The following is a 13075-nucleotide window of genomic DNA, read 5'->3' as shown; positions in this document are numbered from 1 at the left end:
TTTTGAAGGCTCGTCGTTCGCTTATTCTGTGTGCAAAGAGAAAGAAATAGATACACATATATAAGGCAGTAGTTTTGGGGGACGGCTGTATGGTGGTTGTTACACGTGTGACAATTGTTTCTACGTGTGTGTGACGTGTCATGGTGCATGTCACAATTATAGTCACGGTCACAGTCAAGTCCAATTCTCACGTTATCTATGTGAGAATGACGATATAGTCTGACCGTTTCACCTCGATTGATACGTCGACTGAATTTAAGGCGGATATTACGGATCTTCACTACACAAGCCTATCATTTCTACACATGTACCATGCCATCAATGCATGTAACCGTCATGGCCACAACCAATTTCACATTATCCATGCTAGTAGAGATGACAATGTAACCCGACTATTTTGTCTCGATTGATGCATCAATTAAATTTAAAGCGGATATTACGAATCTTTATTATGTGTTCTCCTCATCTTTACAGGTGTACCATGTGATTAGTGCATGTAATCGTCATGGTCACATCCAATTTTCACATTATCAGTGTGAATGGAGATGACAACGTAACTTGACTGTTTTGCCTCGATTGATACGCTAATTAAAGGCAAATATTATATATTTTCAAAATTAGCCTTATTGCGAATTGAGTAAGAATGATATTTAAATAGTTACATATAAGTCCATTTCTTTCTTTAGTGCTACTCCCTCAATTTGCACCATGCTCAATGCCCTTGGCATTTCTTAAAAACCTATTACACATACATACATACATATATATATATATATATATTTAAAAAAGAATAATTAAATTACACTTAGCATCTCAAAGATTTTGTTAAATTACAACTTATGCCTATCATTTCTATAATTGTGACCTTCTTATAGTGTGTCTAACCATCGTAGTCACTATCATCATGACAACCAATTTTCATATTACCCACAAGTAAAAATCTCATGTAAGCCATTTGACTTGCCTCAATTGATACATCAACCAAATATAAGGTCGAGATTACAATTTTTATTACACGTTCCCAACATTTCTATATGTATATTGTTCCATTAGCACATGTAACCATCATCATCCCAATATGTTTTCATATTAACGACGCAAGGAGAGATGACAATATAACCCAAATGACTCCCTTAATTGATACATTCAAATGAAAAGGGTACAAATTAAAAAAATATATATTTCAATTTTTTTATGCATTATGAGTCATAGGTGACATGTGTATATGATATATTAGTGAAAGAATAATCATTTTTTTTTAAATTTTGGTTTGAATTTCTTGCTTGTTTGTCCATATTTATCTTCTCTTCTCTAGTCGTATTAAGGTTTCACTAAAATGTTTGTGCATATTGATTTTTCGTGTCTCAATTTTTCTTTTCATTGGTCATTTGTCTATTAGTTGCCAACATTCATTTTCTTTCTACAATCGACAACCAATGCCTTCACATCTTCCCATCTCCATGCCTACACGTTCTATAATTGAAAGGGGCAAAATAGTCATTAGCTTTAATGGTTTACATGACATTTTATAGGCTATGGGCATTTTTTGAGATAGGTTATTGTTATTTTTAAAAATATAAGATGTTTTTTGACTTTTCATTAAATCTTAGGAGTGTTGGGTGTAATTTGACAAAAATCATAATAAACACGAAAACAATCAATTATCAAAATTTATTTATGTAAATATATATTCTAAAGTTAGATAATATTTATAGTAATTTGTTATTTATTTAGTTTTTTTCACATTTTTCATGTCAATCTATGAAATTACTTCAATTTGACAAAATAAAATTAGTTATTTATTTCTTACTATACACATGCAATAAAATTAACTTCTATTACTTCTACCACATAACAAGAGCCACCTTACTAATATTATTCGATGCAAATTGCAATAACTTTTCTTAATTAAGGTTTATTTTAGGTTAAAGGCATATTTAATCTCTCCAACTTTTCCAATTTAATCATTTTGCCCCCTAAACTTGAGAAGGGGCCTATCAGTCCCCTCAACTTTCCATTTAAGGCCTATTAAATACTTCAAAATTCAAAATCACCCACGTATGTTGCACGTGCATTTATTTAATATTAATATAATATATATTCATAAATTATAAATTATTATTGATACAATGCAAATATACTGATGTCTAATAAAATTTTATTCATTAATAAATTATATATTTTTATTTATTAAAATTTTATATTAATACAATATAAATATATATATGTTAATGTCTAAATGATAAATTTTTATTATTAAATATTGATAAATTATACATAATTATTTTTTAAAAATTTATATTAACACAACCATACACAGGGTGGTTGTATTAATATAAATTTTGAATTTTGAAGTATTTAATAGGCCTTCAATAGAAAATTGAGGGGGTTGATAGCCCCTTCTCAAGTTCAGGGGGCAAAATAGTTAAATTGAAAAAATTAGAGGGGCTAAATATGCCTTTAACCTTTATTTTAATTAGAGAGAATATCCCTTTTAACTAGTAGTGATTTCTTTAATCTTTGTATTTAAGACTAATTAGTGGAAAGAAAAAGTACTATTAATGTATTTTAGAGCAAGATTTGTATTGTTAAATGATAACATTATTATTGTGTTCAATCTTTGGTTTTAGATTATGTGATTAACCTTTTCTGTAAAAATTTTAGAACTCTAAGACCACTTAAACTAAGGGATTTCATCTTTTAGAATCTAAGATAATATTATTATTTTTGGAATAAATACTATTTAGACTAAATCTAATGTCAATGCACCACCTGTAATTTAGGTTACAGAGAAATAAAGAAGCAACAATTTTTAATATAATAGAAAATGAAAATTTGGAAAAACATGAAAATAGAAAGATATAAGGGTCTTTTCTAAATATAATTTTAATATAAAATTATAAAAATAATTATTTAATCTAAAAATAGACATAAATTTTATAATACATTCAAATAAAATTCAAAAACAAATTCCAAAAAAAAATAAAAAAAACCTATTGGTGGAGAAAAATCTATTTTTGATATTTTTTTTAATATTATGAAACTACCCAAAATATTTTTAAAATTACATAAACCATCTAGAAATGTTTTTTTTTTTTGGTGTGGCAAAAATTAAAACATTTCAGAAATGATGAAATTGTCCTCCCGAGATATTTTCGTACATTCTATTTTAAGGGGCAGAGGTTAATTTTATTTATTATTTATATAAAAGTTTTAATTATTTTTTTAAATACTAAAAAATTACATCTCATTCTTTATCAGAAATAAATAAATAAATGCCTCAAAAAATCACCTTTAACTACCGACCGCATATTCTCCCTTGCTCAGATGAAAATCGTAAGATATATATATATATTTATATAGATATGCGAGTGGGAAGCAACAGGTACAGAGAGAATGGTGATGGCGGCTCCCGCCGTGGAAGGTGCCGCGGCGACGGCCCTGCGAGCGGTGTTGCGCCGTGTCGGAGACGCTGCGATGAGATCCGGCCGCAACGCCGACGATGTTAGGGTTGTGGCGGTGAGCAAAACTAAGCCTGTTTCTCTCGTCCGCCAAGTATACGATGCCGGTCATCGTTGTTTCGGAGAGAATTACGTTCAGGAGATTGTCGAAAAGGCACCTCAGGTCCGTGTCTCTGTGAATCTTATCATGGAAGAATCCTGGTTATGAATTTGAATTAAGGAAAGACCGAGCTATTGAAATTGCGGAACATGTGGCAGCTTCCTCAGGAAATTGAGTGGCATTTTGTTGGGCACTTGCAGAGCAATAAAGTGAAATCACTTTTAGGTACAGATATCTTTTGATTGTTGAATAAAATTTTAGTCCTGTAATGTTTATGTTGGGAGTTTCTACCATTAGATTACAACTGCTGAGTGTTGCCCAAATAAGGAAAATTTTCTTGATTCTTCATAGAAAAGAATATTGAGATTGTGATTTCTGATTTACTCCACTTGAGAAATTTCTAATTAATTGACGAACTGTTGTGTCAATCCAAGCAGCAATACAGCTAGGTTTGTTCAGATGCCATGTGATTCCCGTATTCCATGTTTCTCATCATGCTGGTGTGCAAAGGATTTCCCTAGGTAGCCTTTGTTAATATGAGCAAGATAAGGGAGTATTAAGATAAGTTTTGGTTTTTGAACCAAGATATGGAATGATCAAGATAAAGTTTGGAAGTATTTTAAGATTTTTATGAAACTACTTATTAAATTATTTGGAATGCATTAGAAGACACAAACATTTTTTTTTTATATGTAGGGACCAAGATATACTTATCTTAAGGAGAAAGAGAGATATGCATATCTTGAAAAATGAAAATAAGAGGTCATTAATGATTTTTTTAAAAATGGTCAAATAAGCTTAACAAACATGTCGGAAATGATAGAAGTTTGGAATGCATCCCATATCTTGACTATATCTCAATTAACAAACGCCCCCCTAATAAGTGGTTTATTATGAAGCACATTTCCCCTTTTTTCCCGAGGTCATCTATTCTGAGTATAGGAATAATGATTATGGTTCAAGGTAAGGCCTTACTTTTTTTCCCTTCATATGCAGCTGCAGTCCCTAATCTTGCAATGGTCGAGGGTGTAGACAATGAGAAGGTAAAAACTAAGTATTTGGTTGTTCTTCTGATTATGAAGCAAAAATCTAATGCTATTCCATTAAATCTTGATTTCTCTCTCTCCGAGACACACACATGCATTCACAATCAATCACTGACAGGGTGTCTTCATGCCTCCTCTGATATGTAGGTTGCAAATCATCTTGATCGTGGGGTCTCAGCCATTGGAAGAAAACCTTTGAAAGTTTTGCTCCAAGTTAATACAAGTGGAGAAGTATGTGAGTAACAAAATAACTTGACTTCTTTCTATTGAAATTATTACAGAAATTGCCTTGGGTAATATAAAAGTATTGTGCAAGGCAATATATATGTATGCATATAAGTGTTTTGACCATCTAAACTCTTTTTATGCAAACTTTACATGGTTTTAACAGATCTACATTCTACAAGAATCTCAACTGAACTATGTGTAAAAGCATGGGCAACATTCCAAGTATTCCTTGCTTTAGGAAGGACAAAATTTTAACAAGCCCTATATCACTTGCAAAATCATGTTATTTATTGTTGACTACTCCAAGGAGCAAGAGACACTTGTTATCAGTTTCAACCTATGTTATAAGAAATGCAGATTGTTTGGCATGATGAACAAGAACAAGATCCTAATCATGATATGTTCTAAAATATGTTACCTGGTTAGAATTGTGAATTTATTTTGAGTACTGGGTAGTGGGTACTGCTACAGTAATTTTCATAAAACAATTAGACTTTTAATATCATAAATAGTCATTTTTACTACAAATTAATCATGTAAAATTGCATTATGATGACTATTTTTCCCCCCTGAAAACTCTACTATTTGTAGATACAAATTTGTCCTATTTGATTTTTCTGCTCCTGAGGAGAACCTCTAACCAAATAAACTTTGGAAAACAGAATGTACAGGAATTGTTTTCAATTGCAAACTTTATGATTTGCAACCAAATGATAAAAGGTCATCCCCAGTGGATGAAACTCCTCACTTTGAGAGGTTCAGGAGAAGCTCTTCTTTGTGTACAACCTTACCTTGCTTTCCTAGGAGACTATTCCCACAACTCAAACTCGTTAGGTCCTTAGATCTGACAAAGTCAATTCTCTACTGATTGAGAGAATTAGGGCAGAACTTATGGAGAAATATGAGGAAGATTCAGAGAAAGAGAGGAAAACAGAAGTAGGCAAGAGAGAAAACAAGATCAAGAGAGAGAAATAGAGAATTTCTGGAAAAATGCTTCGATGATCTTTCATTCAACTGGATTAGCTTTTTATACTAATCCAGGCAGTTTTAGTTTGGCAGCAATAAGGCTGCCAATACAAAGTAAAACTTTGAACAGCTTGTTACAGTATAACTGCTGTAACTACCATGCTAAAAATACCAAGAAACCCTTATTGCGAACATTAGGTTCCTGACAAAACTCAAACTCATGATCTTCCTGTAAAAAGTGAGCAACTTCATTATTCCTATCAAGACTTGTTGTCCGATCATTTCTGAATCAAATGATTATATATATATATATAAATGTATTTAAAATGCTGATTTTCACACCCATGCAATCAATGTTTAACTTATGTTCTTGACGCTGTATTGAAACTGCCATTACTTACTAGAGTTTTAATGCATTTGAACTGTTATTTATACTGTATAACCATGTAAATTTATTTGGTGCTACCTACTGTTCATTTGCTAGCATTCCTTGTTTTTAAGAGCTGTACTATAATTTAGCCCCTGTTGCTTATTGAGGCAAGATAGCCATCACAGTTCTGGTTTGATGTAAGCACACACGCAAATCTTCCTGGTTCTGTTGTCTGTTGCTTATTGGCTCCTTTTCAGTGAATGCTTATAAGTTATAGTTATTTTCTATTTCGCATCACACAGGCAAATAATTGACCACCTTATTCATTGTTGCGCTGTAATTGTAGCAAAATCTGGTGTTGATCCATCAGCTTGTGTAGACCTTGTAAAGCATGTTCAGCTGGGTTGCCCAAACCTTGAGTTCTCTGGCTTAATGACAATAGGGATGCCGGACTATTCATCAACTCCGGAGAATTTTATGGTAACAATATTCCTATTTTCGGATGTTCTCAGACACCATGGCTGTAAAATTGCACTTTTTTTCTAAGTCATAGGCACAGGTTTTCTTTTGCTTCTTATATGCATGGCATGCCTAACTTTAGACTTCAAACATGCCATCTTTTAATTCTGATATTCTATATTATGTAGTTTAATATCTTTTACAGGGACGAATTCTTTATTTCACATGGTGCATCTATGGAATGTCGAAAGTCTGCCTAAACTCTATCTAATCATAAATTAAATCATTTCATTTGCCCACTTATTGCTGCATTCTTATTTTTGTTTTATGTACTCTCTCTCCCTCTCTCAAAACTTATTAAAGATCATAATGCTTATTGGATGCAATAGAAACTGAGGAGCTGTAGAGCTGAGGTCTGCAGAGCCCTTGGAATCCCAGAGAACCAATGCGAGCTGTCAATGGGCATGTCTGGTGACTTTGAGCAAGCAGTAAGTTCTATACTGACTCATGGTTGATCTTTTTTCTAAATAATGGCCATTCGGTTATTGATGACTTGAAAACTAACGTATGTCATGTTAAATATGTATTCTACCTTGCTCTATGGTCATGAAACCTTAATTTCCCTTAAAACTACAAGCCATGCCTGTGGGTGGACAACTATAAAGTTTATTGGGAATTGTCTAACATGGTTAATAAATAAAATACTTCATGTTACATTAAGGAATTACAGTCACAATTAGTTGATCTATCAAAAAATTGTTGAGTATAACTATCACGTGATATTTGTTGTTTGCTGAAGAAGCTTTGAGAGGGCTAAACCTAGCAACGATATTAAAGTTATTGCTTTGTGACCAAAGGGTCATGGATGTGAGTTATAAAAATAGCTTTTTTGCAAAAAAGGCAAGAGAAAAACTACATACAGATATGACCCTTTCCTGATCCTCACAAAGCGGGGTGTCTCGTGCATTTAGTCATGCATTTTAACATTGAATATCAGTTTGTGTGCATCAAAATGGCTATGGCTGCTGGAAGAAAAGAAATAATTTTTCCTTTCTATACTCTTATAATTTCCTTTTTTTTTTATTGAAAGCATTGAATATTTTGTGGCAAGAGAAGCTTTCTGAAGTCTTTTTATTCATGATTTATTATATACATTATGGAAACAAGAAGCAATGTTTTGTGCTAAAGATTGTCTTCAATGCTTACAGATTGAGATGGGAAGTACCAACGTGAGAGTTGGCTCGACCATATTTGGACCAAGAGCGTATCCAAATAAGAAACAGTAAATGTTCTTCCATTACTTCTACCCGATTAAAACTTCAAGAAGTATCTATAGTTTTTCCTTTTTTAAGATGGCTTTTAACCGTTCTACTCAAAAACTATGTAATTCTTTAAAACTAATTAGTGTTTAAGTTGATAATATATTTGGATAAATATGTTTTAAGTTGTCATTTATATAGTTATGTGTTTGATTTGAAAAAATTGTAAAGCTATCAAAACTTAATAAAAATATTAAAATAGACATATTGTTGAATAATAGAAATAAAATTCAAAAAATTATTAATTTTTAATAAAAATAAATTATAAATTAATATCTAATTGATAATTTTTTTATCATTACATGTTGATAAATATATACAATTACTAAAAAATATATTAATACAGTACTGTATTTTATGTTTAATTTATAAAAATATTAAATATATATATAGAGAGGGGGAAAGGGGTAAGGGATGGAGGTGACAGCGACGGTGATGGGTTAGATGTAACGACAATGGGTTGGAGACGACAATGCCATGTTGGAAGTTGGAGGCAGTGATTGAGGCGACAATAATGGGACCGGAGGCGGTGGCCAAGATGGAGGAGATGTAGGCAGTGACTAGAAGGAGACAATAATAGAGGAGAGAGTTTATAATGTTTAAGAGCAGAAAAGTTGACAATATTAGGGTTCTTGAAAAGTAAATTTGTAAAGCACTTGGTCAACAAAATAAGTTGATAATAGTGTTTTGAGAAAAGATGCAGAGGATTTTTGTAAAACACAGTTAAAATAACATTTAACCTTTTTAATTTTTAATAAACGTGTAATTATATAAGTTATACAATGTTAATTTCGCTAAGAATTTATAAGCTATCAAACCACCAAACATCCTCTGCATATGACCATCTCTTCGACATTTAAAAAGTTCTAGTTTTTGGAATTTTAGTTGTGTGCATGATGTAGTCGAGCTGGCTGCCGTTGGACCCAAGATGCCACTCAACTTGGACGAGGGATGTCACTCAATGCGAATGCAACCAAGCCACACATTGATAAATTAGGAGAAAATCAAACTGTCATTTCAAAAATAAAATTACTCAAAATTATAGATTTCATAATAGTTAAAACAATGGAAATGTTATATTCATAAATAATTTTCATAAAATGACATGACACATACAAAATTTATAATAATTCAAAATCAATAATAGTTAGTTGAAAGAATAAGCAATATTAAATGTGGATAAAGTAACGACACATGTAATATTGTAATTTCTAATTCGTGAAGCCAAAACAATACAATCTTTTTTTTTGGCTACTTGAGTTTGAGAAATTTCAAAAAGTTCTTTTGTTACTTATTTATATATGAATAAAATTAAATATTTTCTCATCGAGTTATTAAATATGCTAATAACTGCCCAATCACAAATGAAAGGAAATGGTAGAGAATGAGTTCTCGTTGTTGCCTCATTTTCTTCCTAAAAGAAACCTAAATTAATAATGACTCTATCTTCTTACTCTCTCATTCTTACGCTTGTGCTTCATCTTCTTTTTCCTTCTTCATGTGAAAAATATTCTGTTCACATAATTTTATGTGTGAAGGTCACGTATAAAATTTTGAAACACGAAGACCAGTGATAGGTAGATCCTCTATGCCTAGCACAAGAAGAGTTGACCAAAACGGTACCTTGTTGCATACTAGGTGTGGACTGACCAGGACTACCACACCTTGAGGCGGACTTTGTCTCAATATAGAAACTAGTTTTGTATTTCATCCCTTCATTGGGCAGTAAATATGTATTTATTTATATTTAATTATTAAATATGCGTGTTACTTAAATACCAAAACTATATATGACGTTTATATTATATTTCGTTGTGTGAATCTAATACATGATTAAAATTTTATTTTTGCTTGTACCATCGTACTAGTGATTTCCTCCACTCTAGTCCCATGGTTTTTACTCCTCACATTGAGAGGATTTTTCACATAAAAATTTTAGTGTCCCTGTGATTAAGTGATTTTTGTACTTATTTTAGATTACTCCATATCTACTTGATTTAACTCTTATTAATTTTACACAAGAGAGAATTATTTTATTCTGCTATAATTATTTGATTTAACATGTTTTTCTTCCAACAAGGCGCCATCATGCCTCATTTGATATGTAGATTGGAAATCATCTTGATCATGGAGTCTCAACCATTATAAAAAAAACCTTTGAAAGTTTTGGTCCAAGTTAATACAAGTGCAAAATTGTAACATCCCGAAATTTTGGAGATAAATAATAAATATTAATTCTAGTATTTGGAGTATTTACTGAATATTTAAAGATTTAAGAGAAAATATTAATTTATATTGATTTGAGGAAATAGGTAAATAATTGGTAAATTCAAGATATAAGTGTAGATATTAAATGGGTTGTATTCAGATATGTTAGGGTGTATTCAAATATGTTTAAAGAAAGGATGAAGGCATGTTCGGATATGTGAAGGCTTCATTCGGATATGTGAAGCCTTATTCAGATATGTCAAGCCATATTTGGATATGTGAAACAAGGAAAGAAGAACCCTATCCAGATATGCATTCAAGGAAAATGGAAGACATCCGAATACCTAAAGGAATATTCGGATATCACTCACAAAGGGAGGAATGTAGCATTCAGATAGTCTAAAGATAAATTCGGATATTAGGAATTGATCAACTAAGTGGCTGCCATGCGTCCAGCCTTCTTGTGGCTCTTTATTTTCATCTTTCTTTGTGGCCAAGTAAAGTATTAATGAGGTGCCATTAGATAAGAAAAATTAGAGATACGCGTGGCTTAAGGTGAGAATGGGTTAGTATAACTAATGATTGCGTAAATTAATTGTGAGAGTGCAGTGATGGGAAACTGGCGAGTATAAATAAGAGAATGAGGTTCGGCTAAGGGAAGAGAATTGGAGAAGAAGCCTCGGCAGTGGCTGGAAAGTAAAGGAAAGGTCAGAGAAGAATTGGAAGGAATTCATATAGTGGTTGTTGGGTTCTTGGAGTCGTGATAGTGGCACTGCTGGTGTCTCGCAATTAAAAAAGATTATTTTCTAAGGGAAGTTCCTAACTCTTTTTTCGTGATCTTTAATCCCTACGCAAGTCCCAATTGTTTTACATATTCTATTTCCTCCCTTGCCGTGATTCGGTTCCACGTATTGATTATGCAACTACACGTGACAATCGTTTTATGATTTGTGTGTTATTTCTTGTTAATTGATACGACGCTTTGTATCTCCCCTACTTCATTGGGAATGATGCTAAACCTAGGTGAGACTAAGTTCTTAGAGAATTGGTTGTGGTCGCGAGTACCCTTCGATGTGAGCTGTGGTAATTGAGGGGGAGGGGCAGAGGTTTTCTTATGTGGGTTTAAGGGTGAGGGCTACAAAGCTACTGTTTGTTGACTGTTGGGTCATGGCAGTCGATAGTATCTGTATGAGTGCTAGTTATCTGCTGTTACGATAAACTATAAATGGGTCAGAAGAGCTGGTATTGCCAGTCACCCGTACTCGTTATGGTGCATATCATGATGTGTGACACATGGGATTGGGTTGCATTCATTGGGGGGATATGTTTTGTGTGTGTTGGGAAGTGTGCACATTGGCATGACCCGGTTAGCCTTGGCTGCCAACTTGAGTATGATAGGTGAGCATATGCATTTAGAGTATTTTGCTTGTGTGGGTGCTTATATGGGCATAGCATGGCCTGATGCTTGATTTATGGGGGCCTTGTTATCATGTTTATGTTATAGAAGTCATTATATTTCTTATGTGTTATATTGTATGATTCTATTGCGTGTGGTGACTCTAGTTTCTTGAGGTACATCTTTCAAATGGGAGTACCAATCCAAGGCTATTATCACGGACGAGAGGATTGTACCATTTCAGGTGAGAGTACCGACTTGAGGTTGGCTTTACGCACGAAAATATTGTTCCGTTTCAGGCGGGAGTACCAACATGAGGTTATCTTAGCTCGTGGTTTCATGCTTACCAATTCATGGCAGCGGCAAGTTTGTTGGGGACTTGGGTGCCAGTCTCTTTTGTGTGAGCCCGGTTGCCTAGGGACCATTATATGCATTTTTAATTATGTGGTTTGTTCATAACTTGTGTTTCATGGTCTTGGTAAGTTGTTGCATGTCATGCTTGTGGCATGCAGGTGATTTAGGGTATATCATCAACTATACTAGCCTTGTTTCTCATTATACTTGTTGAGCTTATTGACTCACTTTGTTTTTAACATCATTCTAGGTTGAGGAATGGAAGGTTCAGGGTTGGATTCAGTGATGTTAGATCTTTATCGATAGCTATGTGTACGGTGCTCTCCTGACCAAAAAGATCTCTAGAGGTGAGTGTAGACAAGGGCTTAGATGGGGTGTTTTAGACTTGATTAGTTGTTGCTATGATGTGTATGTAAAAGCCTCAATAATGTGTAATTTTAATCAATTTGCTTCTATTATTATAAGTAAAAATTGAGGTGAAAATCTGAGTCGTTACAAGAAGTATGAGTAACAAAATAACCTGACTTCATTCTATGCAAATTATTACAGAAATTGCCTTGGGTAATATAAAAGTATTGTGCCAAGCAATATATATATGTATACATATAAGTGTTGTAACCATCTAAACTCTTTTTATGCAAACTTTACATGGTTTTAATAGTTCTACATTCTACAAGAATCTCAACTGGACTATGTGCAAAAGCATGGGAAACATTCCAAGTATTCCTTGCTTTAGGAAGGGCAAAATTTTAACATGCCCTGTATCACTTGCAAAATCATTTTATTTATTGTTGACCACTTCAAGTAACAAGAGACAAATGTTATCAATTTCAACCTATGTTATACGAATTGCAGATTGTTTGGCATGATCAACAAGAACAAGATCCTAATCATGATATGTTCTAAAATATGTTACTAGGTTACAATTATGGATTTATTTGACTACTAGGTACTGCTAAAGTAATTTTCATAAAATAATTAGGCTTTTAATATAATAAATAGTCATTTTTTCTATAAACTAATCATGTAAAATCGCATTATGATGACAATTTTTATAGTTTTTCCCCCCTAAAACCTCTACTATATATGTGTAGATACAAGTTTGTCCTCCTTGATTTTTCTACTCCTAAGAAGAACCTCTAGGAAAATTAACTTTGGAAAACATAAT

General features: G+C 32.8%; 1 protein-coding gene across 4 annotated transcripts; it reads left to right on the top strand.

The window, feature by feature from the left end:
- The first annotated feature begins 3358 nt into the window (after positions 1-3358).
- LOC127791370 (uncharacterized) lies at positions 3359-12278 on the top strand. 4 transcript variants are annotated; one of them, XR_008020934.1, is made up of 7 exons: positions 3359-3624; positions 3720-3786; positions 4558-4604; positions 4755-4842; positions 6518-6651; positions 6994-7118; positions 7839-7888. XR_008020934.1 is itself a non-coding variant. In XM_052321200.1 (7 exons), exons 1-7 carry the CDS (start codon positions 3397-3399, stop codon positions 12191-12193), a joined length of 699 nt encoding a protein of 232 aa, XP_052177160.1. In that variant the 5' UTR covers positions 3359-3396; the 3' UTR covers positions 12194-12278. The 4 variants fall into 4 exon arrangements, 3 of the variants coding, with proteins under 3 accessions (XP_052177160.1, XP_052177161.1, XP_052177159.1); XM_052321200.1 differs by lacking the exon at positions 7839-7888 and adding an exon at positions 12158-12278 and having other exon boundaries at positions 7020-7118; XM_052321199.1 differs by having other exon boundaries at positions 3360-3624; positions 7020-7118; positions 7839-8081.
- The last annotated feature ends 797 nt before the right edge of the window (positions 12279-13075 follow it).

This window comes from Diospyros lotus, chromosome 15 (genome assembly GCF_014633365.1).
Source record: "Diospyros lotus cultivar Yz01 chromosome 15, ASM1463336v1, whole genome shotgun sequence".
NCBI lineage: Eukaryota > Viridiplantae > Streptophyta > Magnoliopsida > Ericales > Ebenaceae > Diospyros > Diospyros lotus.
The sequence above is the reverse complement of the archived record's forward strand: the minus strand, read 5'-3'. Positions and strand labels throughout refer to the sequence as shown.

Coding starts and splice junctions, on each gene's coding strand:
- LOC127791370 (XM_052321199.1), top strand. CDS start 3,397: ATGGTGATGGCGGCTCCCGCCGTGGAAGGTGCCGCGGCGACGGCCCTG. Junction 3,625..3,719: donor TTGTCGAAAAGGCACCTCAG/GTCCGTGTCTCT, acceptor AACATGTGGCAG/CTTCCTCAGGAAATTGAGTG. Junction 4,605..4,754: donor AGGGTGTAGACAATGAGAAG/GTAAAAACTAAG, acceptor TCTGATATGTAG/GTTGCAAATCATCTTGATCG.